General features: G+C 35.6%; 1 protein-coding gene across 1 annotated transcript in view; it reads left to right on the top strand.

Moving 5' to 3' along the window:
* The window catches only part of HNMT (histamine N-methyltransferase), a 54,098-nt gene that overhangs the window by 16,641 nt on the left and 20,782 nt on the right, over positions 1–16,675 (top strand). The window contains exons 3-5 of the mRNA XM_051985808.1: positions 11,975–12,082; positions 13,372–13,502; positions 16,106–16,199. Of these exons, the coding sequence (XP_051841768.1) occupies positions 11,975–12,082; positions 13,372–13,502; positions 16,106–16,199 (333 nt within the window). The remainder of the gene's footprint in view (positions 1–11,974; positions 12,083–13,371; positions 13,503–16,105; positions 16,200–16,675) is intronic.

The raw sequence follows: 16,675 nt of genomic DNA on the forward strand, positions 1-16,675 counted from the left end.
AGAACCTAATTAAAAAAAAAAAAAAAGTCTGGATATCTGGGAATAAGAGAAGCCTGGACAGGCATCTTACATGCTAGGAAATAATTGTAACACTGGGCAAAAGCAAGCCAAAAGTCTCAGTCTCAGCAAGGTGAAGAAAAGTAACCTTCACAGGTCTCTATATACATTCTTGATAACCATCTACAAAACTATGGTGCACGCTTAGAGAATATATACAGTAGCATTTAGCTACTCTGGATCCACCCTCCTTCCTCTCTATTTGAAAACACTAGTATAGATAATAGAATCCAAAGTATGGTGTTGGGCTTTTACTTAGTCTACAAGGCCCAGACTACAGGCAGCCTGAGAGTTTTTATGACACTAGAAAGCTAGGGAGCTATATCAGGGAAGCAGAGGCTCATCACACAGTGGGGCAACTTTATCTTTTTTCAAGTAAAGCTTCCCTATGTTGTGGATGGGAGAAAAATAGTTGCATAGACCTATCATGCTCAACAACAAAAGTCCAGCAACAAAGGGAAATTTTTAATATGAAAAATCAATAGAAATATTGGGAAGCCAAGGTGAAGACCAGGGAGAAATACAATATCTTAACACAAATATCTTCATGAAAACATTATTCTAAATCTGAATTTTTCTCTAAAATATATCATCTATACCCATAAAGAAGAATAATGCTTTTTAAACTGGTGACAAAACTTTAAACTGAAAGTTTAAAACTGGTGAAGTATTTCAGTTATTTCTAAATGGTTGGACCATGATTAGGGGATAGAGATTTCCCAATAGCTCTGAAATCATGGAGCTATCTATTTGTAAAGACAATCATGCTCATATTCACTAATTTCTTATTGATACACTCCACATATAAGTGTGTATATGTAATATATAATGTGTATGTATACATATATACATATATATGACAGAAAGGAAGGAAGGAAGGAAGGAAGGAAGGAAGGGAAAAAAAGACAAAGAAAGAAAGAAATATAGGGATAGAGCTGGAAGGGACATCAGGGGCTTTAAAGTTTACAATTCTGAATCAGGCTAGGATAGGGAAGAGGGAGTCAACCCATCATTACAGTCCTTAAAGTTTACTGAACAGTGAGAGTTTTGAAAATATGCTTCAGAATCTTCCCTTATATCTTTATGTTACATCCCTCTATGGTAATTAAACTAATATGCAAATTGTACCATTTATAAGTTGAAAATAAACATGAAGCCCAGATTTTAGAGATGTAAATATTGTATTTTTTAAAAATTTCTTTGGTATACTGAAGTTGTCAATTTAGCTGCCCTTTGGTGTTCAAACCCATCCATCTATGGCATCTTTCTTAATGTTTTCATTCCATAAGTTGTTCTTGTGGTTGGTATCTTCCAACAGCTTCATTCACTTTCATAACTTTAGGGCAGAAGTTTTCCAGAGCCAAATGCCAGGAGACATCTGAAAGCAAATGTCAGTGCTCTTTTGACTCTGAATGTTTATTTACAGTTCTTCCCTTTGGACTCTATAGCCATTTTAATATTCTGCTGCAAACCTCCCACATTGACAAAACTACGTCAATACTGAAATACCAAGAAAAGAATATACTACCTACATGTGAGACAGATACATTTTTCATTGCAGACCAGATCAGATTATACATCTTCTGGTTCCACACTTATAATCTAAATTAGTTTCTCTGGTCATCTACAGTCTTCTAAATCCTAAGAATATTCTAGGTTGAGACCTGTAACAGACACCAGATAAGGAATAATTTGAATACTGCAAATAATAGAGAAATTATCTCCTATCCTCCACCCCAATGGAAAAACTAAGAAATTCATACACATTTTGAAATGATGTGGTGAAATGAAGTAAGCACAGATTCATAAATCTTTCTGATTTGCTCTATGTTTTATAGGTTACAAACTAATGTTGATAATAATAAGATGCTAGAGAAGCAATATCTCTTCATGATAGGAAGCTGGTGTCAGAACCAAGAAGATCTCAGTTCAAGACTAGCTCCCGGGAGGACCTCGTTATCAGCCCAAGTCCTTGATCTTGGAATAAGAGTGAAGAGGCAGGAACCCACATGGATAGTCAAACCTGGAATTCATTTATTTCAAGTTCTCTCAGCCTTAAATACCTTAGTACAATTATATCACTACAACACATTGCACATGTGCTAAACTCAGGAAGGCTCCCAAGAGGAGATGACAACCAAACCAGACATTGTCAGCAAGTTCTTTCTGGACTGAAGGGTCTTATCCCTCACCCAGAGTTCCCCCACTCTCTGTGGCCCTCTATATTCAGAGGGTTTTTTAATGATAACTCTCTCCCCAGACATTCCCTTTTCTTCCATCATAGGCTTTATGTGCTGGAGGTAGCTATAACTGGAGATCCCATTGTGCTAACTCATTATAGTTGATAGCTTATTGATCTGATCTTACAAGGAGATTTTTTTTGTAAGAATTTACAGTTAAAGAAACTGGTAAAATAAAAATCCTGATATATCTTTTGTTGATTGTCTAGACCTAAGAAAATATAAATAATTTAATTCAGATGAAATTTAAAAGTTTATGTATATAACCTCCCTCACCTAACTCAGAGTTACTATTATTTTTGTGGTTGGTATCTTCCAACAGCTTCATTCACTTTCATAACTTTTGTAATTCTGTAGGTTGTTGTTTCAGTTATGTCCAATTGTTAAAGATGCTATTGAGGGTTTTCTTTCTTTATTTTTTTTTCCCTGAGGCAATTGGGGTTAAGTGGCTTGCCCTGGATCACACAGCTAGGAAGTAGTAAGTGTCTGATAGATCAGATTTGAACTCAGGTCCTCTTGAATTCAGGGCTGATACGCTGTCCTCTTGAATTCAGGGCTGATACGCTATCCACTGCACCACCTAGCTGCCTCTTGAGGGTTTTCTTAGCAAAGATACTGAAGTGATTTGTCATGTTCTTCTCCAGTTCATTTTACAAATGAAGAAATTGAGACAAACAGTATTGTGACTTATCCAGGGTTACATGGGTAGTAAGTATTTGAGGCCAGATTTGAACTTCGGAAGATGAGTCTTTCTGTCTCTAGGTCTGGCACTTTATCCACTGTATCACTACACTGCCAGGAGATCGTCAAATGCTTTGTTGAAATCTTTATAAGGTGGATAATGGAATAGGATACATGCACAAAACACAATAGTCAATGACTATAATAATACACTGCTTGAGAAATCCAAAGATTCTAGCTTCTGGGATCAAAATTCAGTATTTCACAAAAGCTGTTGGTAAAACAGGAAAAGAGGATAGCAGAAACTAGGTAATAAACAAAATTTCATACTGTATACTAAGATAAGGTTGAAATGGGCATATCATTTAGACATAAAGGGTAATACCATAAGCAAATTAGAGAACCAAGTAGAACTTTGGAAAAGGGAAGAATTTATTACTAAATAGGAGGTAGAGGACATTATGAAATTCAATATGAATAATTTAAATTACATTAAATTTAAAGGGGTTTACACAAAGTCAATGTAACCAAGATTAGAAGGGAAGTAGAAAACTGAAACATTTTTAATAGACATTGTTTCTGATAAAAGTCTTATTTATAAAAATACAGAGAGAACTGAGTCAAATTTATAAGAATTTAAGCCATTTCCCAATTGACAAGTGGTCAAAGTATACAAACAGGTAGTTATCAGATGAATAAATTAAAGCCATCTACAATCATATTTAAAAAATGCTCTAAGTCACTACTAATTAGAGAAATGCAAATTAAAACAACCCCAAGGTACTACCTCAGACTTATCAAATTAGATAATATGACAGAAAAGGAAAATGAGAAATAGTGGAGAGAGAAATATTGGAACACTAATGCATTGTTGGTGGAATTGTGAAGTGATTCAACCATTCTGGAGAGCAATTTGAAACTATGCCCAAAGGTCTATCAAATTGTATATACCCTTTAGTCCATCACTAGATCTATATCCCAAAGAGATCATAAAAAATGGGAAAGAACCCACATGTACAAAATATGTATAGCAGTCTCTTTGTGGTGTTAAAGAATTGGAAATCTAGGGAATACCCATCAATTGGTGAATGACTGAACAATTGTGGCATGTGAATGTAATAGAATACTATTGCTCTATAAGAAATGATGAACAGGTGGGTTTCAGAAAAAAACCTGGAAAGAATTATTTGAACTGATATTGATTGAATTGAGCAGACCTAGAAGAACATTGTACACAGTACTAGCAACTTTATGTAGATGATCAGCTTTGATAGATTTTGTTCTTCCCAGCAATTCAATGTTCTAAGATAATTCCAAAAGACTGATGATGGAAAATACTACTGGCATTTAGAGAAAGAACTATGGAATCTGCATGTGGATCAAGGCATACTATTTTCACTTTTTCCACTTTTTTTTTTCTCTTTGTTTTTCCCTTTTGTTTGTATGATAGTGTAATTCTTTGCCACCACAAAGAGACTCATGTAGTATGAAGGATTGTACTTGAACATAGGTATCATAAATAAGGCCCAAAATAGATTAAAATGTTTGGGAAAAATAGAAAAATAAATAAAAATACAATAAAACATAAATAACATTGCATTTTATACCTGTCAATATGAGACCAGAAGATCCTTATGTATGAATTAATGGACCTTAATCTCTCTCCCCTTTCTTTTTGAGGTTGACACCATTTGATTAGATGATCCCTAAAAGTCCTTTCCAACTCTAAAATTAGAAGCTATCTACTGCTCTGCAAAGCAATACTGTTCTAAGCTGTCCCTTTATTTAACATGTTTAATTAGAAACTAAATGGTGAACATCGGGGTAGCCTTTAAAAGGTAATTATCCCAGAGAGTTTAAATAATTCCTATAGCCTAAATGCCAAATTGTTGATAATGCAAGCTGCCACATATTTGACTATAAATGCCTCAGGACATTCATTTACATATAAAAGAACTAGCCCAGTCAATTAAGATCACAGGTTAAATTATGACACAAAATGATTTGGATGGGGAAGAGGAATGTTAAAAATTAATGGTGGCTACTTGGATGACATACTGTAAGACTATCAGGTTATGTTGATATACATTTGTATGTGCAGTAGTTCCACAAATTTGGCAAATACTAACAAATGAAAAAAATGCAGTTATTTATCATGACATCCCCCTAATTTTTAGACAGCAGTCTTTGTACCACTTAATTTGCTTTCTTATTCACCAAAGGTTGGAGGAGAGGGAATAGGAAATGGTGAATTGTAAAAATAGCCAAATCATTGTTATTTCTGCTACCCCTTCCATCTGTCATGTAAACCTTTGCAGATTTTGTTCCTTTAGGGGAAATACTTAAATGTGTCACTGCTTAATAAGGTTTTTGTTCACCCAAATAACTGCTGGTTTTTGTGTTTGCTGAAAGTCTTCAAGGTCACATATTTTGACAGTCTAGAGCTGTCAAAATCATCATCAATTAATTTTTATTGAGCAGTCATGTGGTGGAAGGATATGGTTCCATTAAAAGATGATGAAAACCGGTATACATATAGACATACATACAAATAATAGATAAATACACAGATTCATTCTACTTGCACAGAGTTTTTTGGATCTCACAATTGTGGGCCCCAGATGGCTTAAGAATGAACAATAAAGCCTGCTCGCATGCTTTCAAATTTCTTCTCCCTCCCCACTTATTCTAAAATTGCCAAAAATTGTTACATCAGTGGAATCTGGTTTCCCTTTTACACCATGTTTCAACTTGGTATTTTGATTATGTATTTTATGTCATTTATAAAGAATTAATATGTTGGGCACTGGACTAAACATAAAGCATTACTGGCCCTGCCATGAAGAATTATGCTGAGAAACACTAAATAATTTCTTTCCCTTTGTTTTTCTTGTACTGAGTCTCTCACCACTGTCCATAATTATGAAGGATTTGAATAATGGGATGCAATGAAGTTCAAAGAAGAGCTGGTAGATGATGGTAGCAAAAACTTCCAATGGTTTGGAAAATTTGTGCCATTTAAAGATGCTAAGTCCAGGTCACATGGGAGGTTGGAGAAGGGAATAACTGGTGTTAAAGGAGGTTGCCAGAATGGTATATTCCTCAGGAGAAAGTGAAATTTCAATTAATATGAGAAAGTGGAAGTAGTGTAGCATGTTACTAACTTTTCTATTTCAATTAAGGATCTTACTATACCATACTTAAGTCATCTGAACTCGTCACTATGTTGTCATTTTTGAATTTTATTCTTCATCATTATCATTCCTATATCTAAGCTTTTGCCAAGTATTGATAATTTACTTCCTTACATCCTTTGCCTGTGCTCCCTTCTCTATGTTCAGTTATTCAGTATTATTTATTAAATACCTATTGATGAGATTAGAGTCAGGGAACCATAATGATGACATTAGATTCAGGGAACCAAAATGATGAGATTAGGGTTCCTGATGGTCAGGGAGTTAAATGATGAGGCTAGTGTCAGGTTTAGGGTTCAGAGAACCAAATGAAGAGCTTTGGCTCCCCTAAATCCCCTTTAGGATTCGACACAGGATAGGGAATTGTTGGAACCCCCTTCTGGGGGCACAGAGGTCCTTCATAAAGGAATTTATGAACCCAAAAAGCTAAACTGATAAGAAGAAGTTTATTATAGGTATTGGGAAGTCAGCCTTTGCTATGCATGAATAGAAAGATTGAATTGCTTAGTGGCAAGGTCTTGACAGAGAAGTAAAGTTTCTAGTAGAGAAATCTTGACAGAGTGGTATAAAGTTTCATTAGGGAAATAGGTGAGGATAAAGAGAGGGTAATGCTAACAGAAAATATTATTTCAGCAGCAAAGGTTTCCTTGGCATAGCATAGCATGTATAGCATAGCATGGCATGGCATGTCAGGTCTTCTGCAAGACAGAGTTAAAAATTGGTTCTTTTTATAATAGAAGCTTTGGCTACAAGCTGAGGTTTGCTCTTGATGGGGGCTGGTGTGGAGAGTTTGAGCTGGAATCAGAATAGATAATCTTGGAATTGAATGGGTGTTTCTTCAGTTCAATAGTGTTGGAATTCTCCAGCTCTGGACTCAACTAGCCCCATCTAGATAAACCACTTTACTGGATTCCCTGGGACTGTCTCTCACAGAGGCAGGATTCAAGGAGAATCTCTCCTTCAAGGAATTTTAGAGTTTCAGGGTCCCCTCATCACTCTTATGTGCCAGACACATTCAGAAAGCTACAACGCTAGTACTGGTCTTCACCATTTTTTGTTTAAGATAATGTTTTAGCTTCCTATTTTTTCCTATCTCTGCTTTGTTTCAATTAATGCTCTACAGAGCTGCCACGTTTATATGGTTTTAACACAGTTTTGACCATTCAGTCCTCTGTAGAAGAAATTAAATACCTTCTATTGCCTAGAGATAAAATATAAACTTCTCTATTTGGCATTGAAAATCCTTTGCAAATACTGCAACATATCCAACATATAAAGGACTGCTTGCCATCTAGGGGAGGGGGTGGAGGGAGGGAGGGGAAAAAAAATCGGAACAGAAACGAGTATCAATTTAATGTAATTATTAAATAAAAAATTAAAAAAAAAAAAAAAGAAAATCCTTTGCAATTTGGTGCCAATCTACCTATGCAGACTGATTTCTTATTATCCTTTTCCTCCTCATCATTTGTGTTCCAAATGCAATTGCCTGCTTTCTATAAGGTACCTTATATATGGCATTCTAATTCCTGCTTCCATGCCTTTCTGTCAGCTGTCCCCTGTGTCTGGAATGCATTTCTTTTTCTCTTTCTATCTCATAGTATCTCAAGTTCCCTCCAAGGGATGACTGAAATTTCTCTATTCTCCCTCTCCTGCAACCTCTCATTGGAAGTCTTTGCTATTTTCCCCTCCGTTGTTAGTACTTTTGCCCATTCCCCCAAATGACTTTGTATATATTTTGCATTGCCATATTTGAGAAGCTGTTTTTTAGTTTACATTCTAAACTCTTTGACGTTGGATCCTGTTTTATTTTTGCCTTTGTAATTTTGATTAGTATAGTGCCTTAACATTTAAGTAGAAATTTAGCAACTGCTCGTTGAATCAATGAAGAAGTGATTTTACATAAAACAAAGTTGTTTATGATGACAGGGGGTTTCCAAAAAAAAAAATGTTCAGTACAAGATGTGTTCAAGGGTGAATTGAGATTTGGAGTCAGAACTGCTGAACAGAAATTAAAGTAGAAAGAGGAGGTTTTCAGGGAAGGATTAGGGAATTTAGTCGGAGAGGTTAGTTAAGGAGTCAGATATGGTTAATGGGGAAACTTGTAATTCTTGCCCTTTCTGACTCTAAATTTATGTTCCTATGAATCCTGACCATTTTAAAAAAAATGGTATTTCACATTTCATGTGCTTTTTTGATAGGTCTGCTACATACCTAACACTAGACTAGATATCAGAGATGCTTAAAGGTACAAAGTTTCTCAAGGATGTCTGAAGCCATTGATAATTTCAATGGGAAGATAGGAGATAAGTTAATGAAACAGTTAAATATAATACAAAGTAGTCTATGATAAGTGCTAAAACAGTTGGTACAGACAGTAAAGGCTAACAGACTTCATTAGATATATAACTTGACCAGGACTACTAAGAAGAAAGAGTTTCTTTGTTTCTTTGGCTTGACATATTTAGGAACACTTTCCATCCTTCAGTCCTATCTACAGCATCATGTGCCATATATCTTCTATTAATGAATTTCTAGTAGGAACCACTGAGTTCAGAATATAGTGAAATCGATACGAATGACTGAATGATGCATGAAAGCCCTGATTCTATGCAGCTTGCAGCTTGTAGCAAGCAGACCCACAATATCTAGCTCAGTTACATGAAAGCAAACATTCACCAAGTTTCAGGAAAAGGAGACAAAATGTGATTCATCTTTTGGTGCTTCAGGAATAAGGATTTGGGGATTTGCGGTTGATTGCCACTAATTTGACCTATCTGGCTAACCTATTGTTTTAAGGTAAGGGAAGCTATACCTTTAACGATTCTATAGAGATACTAGTTTCTAATTTTCTCATCACCCTGTAACAGTTTTTTAAAATCATAACACATTTAAAAAATTTTACTGATATTTATTGTTTTTTTTATCACCTTTATAATTTTGTGTTGGAGCCAACTCCTATAGGCTAGTGAAATCTGATTGTTAAATTTTCAGTGGGAGTCCTTACACCTCAGATATCAAATGCTACAAATCAGAACATGGTTTATTGTTTTGTTGATTGTCTAGATTTAAGAAATTGATGAAGAAAATGCTAATGTTGCAGATTAGGGTTAAAAGTATATAAACTTTTTTTTCTTCTTCTTGGGAACTAGTTGTTAAATATTTATCAGCATGCCTTTTGCTTATTTTTCCCAGTGTATTCTTTCATACTTTCTAGAGAGCTTTCCTTTATAATGAAGAATAAAAGGGGATAGGAAAGGCAGGAAATCCCAGTAGTGGACCATTTTATCTTATTTAGATACCAGTGCCCTAAATTTATAGTCAGGCCTTAAATGTTTATGTGATGTGATTTAAGAGGCATATGGTATGATATAAAAGATTGCCTTTTCTCATGCTCTGAATGGATTGAGGTAATGATCCACCTACAATAATGCAGAAGGCTCTTTGATTGCTCTAGTTAATAGAAGTATCTCTTGTTCATCGTTGACAGCTGGAAAAGAAAAATATTGAAGGGAGAGGTCAAAAATTGATATGTTTTGATTGAATTGAAATGAAGTGATTGTCTAAAGGTGTGGCTAAAAAGTTTAAGCAGCCGTTGTTTGATTTGAGGAAGCAAGCTATTCAATCAGCTATTATCCAAAATGTGAATTTTGCTTTATCTTAACTGTGAAACATTTTTTATTCAAGAGTCTGAGAAATTCTTTTCAAATTAAATGTGCTTGAAATTTTCAGAATCCTGGGTAGCTTTGTCCATCTTTGGATCTCTCTAAAATGAAATGCTTAGATCAAAATAATTTTAAAGTAACAAAAATTGGATCTGGCACACATTATTAAAATGCAGCTTATAGATTTTTCTTTCATAGCTTATTCTTTCCACGAAAACATGCTGGGCCTCAGTTATTTTGTCTCCAAAATGAGGAGATTGAACAGATAATCTCTAAGATTGAAACAGATAATCTCTAAGAGTCTTTCCAGTTCTAAATCTATAAGTCTCAAGGTTAGTGAGTATTTTCCAAAGAGACTATATGAATCTTGTCAGTCACTGTCCATAGCTATTAGTCTACTCAAAATACTTTAGGCAATTTAACCCTTTGGCTACCATAACAGACTTTTTTTTTTTTAACAACCTTTCTTGTACTCATAAATCTTTAAATTGTTGTTTTATGAACTACTCTGTTTCTCTGTTTGCTCTCAGCATATTGTGATTTATGGAGAATCCTGTAAACTAATTCACATCAAGACATTAATGACTAGGAACTTTTATTTTTTTTTAACAGCTAGATGGCTCACTGGATAGAGTGCTGCTCCTATTGTCAAGAAGACTTGATATTCAGATTTGACTTCAGACTCATACAGACACACAGAGTGGCTGGGTCATCCTACACAAGTCAAAACCTCTATCTGCCTCAGTTTCTTCAATAGTATAAGGGAATAATAATGAGATCTGCTTCACAGAGTTGTTGTAATCAAAAGAGATAGTATTTGTAAAGTGCTTAGACTGCTTGGCACATAATTGCTTAGTAAATTCTTGTCTCTTTCTTCTTTTAGATTAAGAAGGAAGAGTATGAATATCCTAAAAGCATGAAGCCCAAATGATTAGAAATTTCAGGATTATTAAGATATGAGAGAAGTGATTGTTTTAAACTGAAAGTGTTTCCTAGTGCTTCTTAAAACATATGGTGAGGAGCTTAGTGGAAAGATAGCTGGACTCATACTAAGAAGGACCTGGGTTCAAGTCTCCACTTTGATACACATTAGTTGTGTGAGTGTGGAAAAGTCACTTAATTTTATCAGTGCTCTAATTAGCTCTCTAAATCTACATAGAATCTACAGTTTCAGAAAAGATATAAGCCTGTATTAGTAGAGGGAATTTCCTTATCAAGAATTCTCTATAGCATTGAAAACACTGGTTTTTGTCTCTATTCTTTGAAACTCAAATGGTAGGAATTTAGATATCCCCTCAGCTTTGAGGGGAGATAGATGTGGACTAAAGGGTCTCTTGGCGCTCTTTAGATCATACCACATGGCCACTCATTTAACTGATTTCATCTCTGCACAGGCCTAGTCTTCTTACGTTAAGTCAAACTTCGCACAAATCCTGGGACTTTGTTCTTTATTAGCTTATATTAGCTTCAAAGAGGAAGTTGGAGAGAGTTGTAGAATAAGTGACAAAGATAAAATCTGATTCTCACAGAACCTCAGAATAAAATAGGCTTAGAAAAACTTGTACTTGTATTTTCCCACTGGTAAGACAAATTAGGTAACAAAATGATTAGTTCATATTTTCAGACAATTTTGTAGCAAATTTTATCTGCTACATGTTTACAATTTACTATTTATAAGAGCAGCTTGGACCACTCCAGTGAATCATAGGTATACTTTAACCTAGTACAGATTTCAGGAGGTCCATGAACTTGGATAGGGAAATAAATCTTAAGTATTTATTTCAATATCATTATTTTTCATATTAGTCGGGTGTATTTTACTTTCTGTATTTAAAAATATTATTCTAGGAAGGGATTCATAGTCTTCACCACACTACCAAGAGCCCTGGGACACACACCACAGGAATATCAGAGAATCCAGATTTATGAATGAAATTACAAGAATAAATTTCATTCAAATTGAGTGAGACTCTTGTGCTTTCATGCAATTCTAAGTGTAAATGCCATGTCATTGGAAACTCACAGAATAAAATCTTGTGTTGTAGTCCCTGGGATACAATTTGAGAATCAGTATCCTAGGGAGTAGAAGGAAGAAGGTAAATCAACTCAAATTATCCTAATCTTCTTATTTGTCTTCCAGGAGAAATTGACCTTCAAATTATCTCTCAAGTTCAAGCTCGCTATCCAGGAAGTCACATCAACAATGAAGTGGTTGAACCAAATGCTGAACAAATCATCAAATACAAAGGTGTAGCATTTTATCCAGTTAAGAACAAATAGAACTGGGCAAAAAACTAGAAAATTTTAAAGAGAACAGGTTGTCAAGGAAAGATAATTTTCATTAGAATGACCATTTGCAAACTTTTATTTTTAAATTTTCTCTTCTTTGGTTTCTCCTCCACCTGCTGTACTTCCCTTTACTCCTATCTCCCCTATCATTTCTCCTTAGGAATGTTATTCTTTCTAGGAAGGAGGTCTATACCTTATTAATAACTTATGGTCTTATAGTGTTGCCTGGGGGTACTGAGATGGTAAGTTGTCCATGGTCATACATAGAGACAGCATTTGAAGCTAGTTTCCCTGGTTCTAAGATTTTTTTCTTCATATCTGCTATGTCATATTTCCTTTTATCCCCTTAAACATTTACAGTATGGCTTTTGTGATTGTTTTATTCTAAGGCTATTAGGAGAGAAGCCTAATTAAGCCTGCTTTCTGGTGAGCATAAGTCCCTGGAAAACTAAGCAATAGATAGTAAAACCTCTAAGGGTTGTTTATTTACAAAAACCCAGAACTCTATTCCATTATTCCCTATCCTCAACCCTGAGTCATTTAATCTTATGTAATTGTGTAATCTGAGATGTGTTCAACTGTGTGTGTCTCCTGAATCAAATAGATTGACTTTTTATTGATAAGATTTACCAATTTTTTTTTGCTTGACTAAGCATATTTTTTTTACAAAGAATTTGTTTTTCATCCCTCTGTCTCTATCTTTCACTGTCTCTGTGTCTCTGTCTGTCTAAGTTTCTCTTTGTCTGTGTCTGTTTGTCTATCTGTCTCTGTCTCTGTCTCTGTCTCTCTCTTCCAATGAGATAGAGAGACAGAGAGAAAAAAGACAATTGAAAATAAAAGGTGGTTGGTCCAGATGTGCAATATTAGATGTATTTATAGATGAGGTCACTGTATTGGTGGCTTTACTTAATGGTTTTACTTCATTACAAGAAACTTCTTTGGGAATAATACAAAAACAAAACAAAACTTGAAAAAAAGGAAAAGATTCATCCAAGAAAAGATCAATCTTCACCTGACCATGACTTCCATTATTGTTTCTTGCTACGGATTTCTTTGTGCCTTTAATTTAGTTTAATATTATTATTTAAATCAGATGAGATCAGTGGTCTTCAGGAGTTTTATGAAAAAGAAAAATGCTCTTTATACCTGTTGTGTATGTAACTTTGATTACATTAAAATTCTAAATGAAAGTGAATTCCACATTTGCAATTGAAATCAAGAGTGTGCTCCCTTCTCTCTGTATTTTAGAGCGTGTAGCCACAGCATCAAACCTCAAGAACGTAAAGTTTGCTTGGCATCAGGAGACATCATCTGAATATCAAAATAGAATAACAGAGAAAAAAGAGCTTCAGAAATGGAACTTTATTCACATGATTCAGGTACAGATCTATTTATGATAATACGCTGTCAAATGGAAGATTTTTTTTTTTTTTATCAGAAACATACATGAGGAACAAGGTATACTTCAACCCTTAGAACAGTGAAATTCTTCTGAGACTTAATTTTACAAGTGACCTTAATCCATCCTAATTGAAGACAAAAATATTGATGAGTCTAAGCATTTTCCCTCAAGTTCAGTAGTTTTGTTATTATTATACTTTCCCTTATGGAAGTTAAGTTTGGAGGTCTATGTTTTCTTCAGTGATTGTTTCCCTTATGCCTCTACTTGTTTGCTGTAAGTCCTTGCTAGATTTAAGGAATACTGTGAAGACTTTTTCAGGTGCATTTGTATCAGCTGTTCTCATTACCTGGGTAATATGCCCATCTAGACTCTCCTCTTATGACTCTGGTTTAGGATTTGAAGATTAAGAAAAAAATCAGTGAAAAAGGCTGCCCCATGGGTCACCAGGGAAAGTCCAAGTGACCTCTGAGATAGAGTAGCCTTCATGTTGGGTTATTGGATTGAACTGTGTCTGCTTTGCTTCCTATACTAATTTCATCTCAATCTTTTACTGATTATCTAGTTGCACTGAATAGTTCAGAGGGCATATATTAAGGAGTTCTGAGAAGTAGCTGCCCCATGGTTCTTCGACAACAGAGTTCATATATGTCTAAGCAGGGTCCTTTCAGAGCAAATTAGCTGTTGGACAATGTTGGCACTGTCAGAATGATGGCAGTTAGTGCTCTCCCACTGATCAATACAAGATTATTTATGTTGAGTGGGCTGGCACATCTTTCCCAATAACCAAGCACTTTACTTTGTGCTGACCTTAAGCCAATTTAATGGAGAATTGGTCAATAATATCCAAAGCTATCATTTTTTCCTGTGATTTAAAGAGACAGTTAAACACAAACAATTGAGTTAGTGCAAAGGGCTTTATTTGGAAGCAGTGTTCCATGGAATGGAACCTGATTTTATTGCATCGGTACCATTTTCTTTTAAGAATACTACAACTTTTAAAAGACAAAAAGACATGGAGTAAGTACCTTGTGCTTGGTTACTCTACCAATACTCATACATACTGATATTATTTGCATTTTCCAGATGAAGAAACTGAGCTAGATGGAGGTATTTAACTGGAGGGGGGGATTGCCTAGAATCATGTGCCTCATAGGTGTCTGAGGTTGTTTCTGAACTCAGGATTTACTAACTGTAGATCCCCTCCTTGATCTACTATGTCACCAAGCTATGTGTGAACCATAATAACCCACTGCCTCAGTTTCCTCATCTGTCAAATGTAGATTATGGATGAGATGGCACATGCCCACAGTCCCAGCTTCTGAGAAGGCTAAAGTTGGTGGGTCATTTGAATTCAGGAATGCTAAACTACAGTAAAACTGAACTCAGTATGATATCTGCACTATGGCTGGAACCAGTATGGAGAGCCTCTAGTAATAGAGGGTCAACAGATTATCTAAAAAGAGGAAAACTAGTCTGGGTCAGAAAAAATGGATCAGATTAGTTTCCATGCTGAATATCAGTTTTTGGTTATGCCTGTGAATGGTCTCTACACTTCCAGTCTGACTGAGGTAGAAAGACCTAGTCGAGAGAAACAGGCAGACAGACATACAGAGAGAGAGAGAGAGAGAGAGAGAGAGAGAGAGAGAGAGAAGAAGAAGAAGAAGAAGAAGAAGAAGAAGAAGAAGAAGAAGAAGAAGAAGAAGAAGAAGAAGAAGAAGAAGAAGAAGAAGAAGAAGAAGAAGAAGAGAAGAAGAAGAAGAAGAAGAAGAAGAAGAAGAAGAGGAGGAGGAGAAAGAAAAAGAGGAGAAGGAGGAAGAAGAGGAGGAAGAGGAGGAGGAAGAGGAGGAGGAAGAGGAAGAAGAGGAATACTGTGAAGACTTCTTCAAGTGCATTTGTATCAGCTGTTCTCATTACCTGGGTAATATGCCCATCTAGACTCTGCTCTTATGACTCTGGTTTAGGATTTGAAGATTAAGAAGGAGGAGGAGGAAGAGCAGGAGGAGGAGAGGAAGAGGAGGAGGAGTAGAAGGAGGAGATAGAAGAAGAAGAAAAAAGAGAGGGGGAAGGAGGGCAGGAGGGAGGGAGGGAGACAGAAACAGAGAAAGGAAGAGACAGAGAGACAGAGACAGAGACATAGAGAAATAGAGAGAGATTAAAAGAAAAGAAAAAAAGAAAAGGAAAGAAAGAAAAGTGGGTCAGGCAGGGAGTGGTGGTGAGGGGAATGGAATAGTGAAATTCAAATGAGGTAATGTATAAAACCACTACGTATATACTGCACACATAACAAAAATGTCAATCATTATCGACTTTACTAAAGGCACAAAAGGACTTTGGTGGCCTGGGAAGTTTTTGCCTCAAGTTGAATAGCTAGTGCTCCCTACCTTGAAAATTCCCTTTTGTCTAGTACTTCTAGTTCCCAGGCACATTCAGAATCTCACCTTTTGCTCTTTTGTTGAACAAAAACTACATACACCTTAAAAACCAAACTCTACAGCGAACATTTTGTTCCAAAAAATAAAAAGACAAACTGTCAGTTGTTCTAGTCTGATTGCTTTGTTTTCACATTTTTCCTATTTCTAGATGCTGTATTATGTAAAAGATATCCCAGCTACTCTGAAATTTTTCCACAGTCTCCTGGATACCAAGGGCAAAATTCTTATTATTCTTGTGTCAGGTAGGTTATTCTCATTCCAACCTGAATTTAAAAGTACAAATAGGTGAGTATGCATGTATATGTGTGGGAATGGCTTATATAATTTAACTTCATCCTAAATTGCATGAAAATGGCTTTTGCTAGACAGTCAGTTGATCTTAAGGGAATTGGGAAGGCCATTCATGGCAGGTCTTAATTTGAGAGCTCTCTAGTGGGCTAAAAAAACTGCATTTTCCATGCAGGACCAATTCAAATGCTTTAGTTTGAGAACTCTCCACAAGAGCTGCTAAACAAACAAGGCAGACTGGAGTTATTTGACTATGTGTACAGAAAACTGAAACTCATTTTTACCTGCTCCTTTAACTAAACCCAAGCACTGAATAGGTACTTAGAAGAGAGGAGAATGTGATGTAATCAAAGGATACTGGACCTGAAGTCAGGAGAAACTTGGGCTTTGAATTCTGCCTCCAACACTCACTAATTATGTGACTTTGGGG

The sequence above is a fragment of the Antechinus flavipes genome, chromosome 3, assembly GCF_016432865.1.
Source record: "Antechinus flavipes isolate AdamAnt ecotype Samford, QLD, Australia chromosome 3, AdamAnt_v2, whole genome shotgun sequence".
NCBI classification, from domain to species: domain Eukaryota; kingdom Metazoa; phylum Chordata; class Mammalia; order Dasyuromorphia; family Dasyuridae; genus Antechinus; species Antechinus flavipes.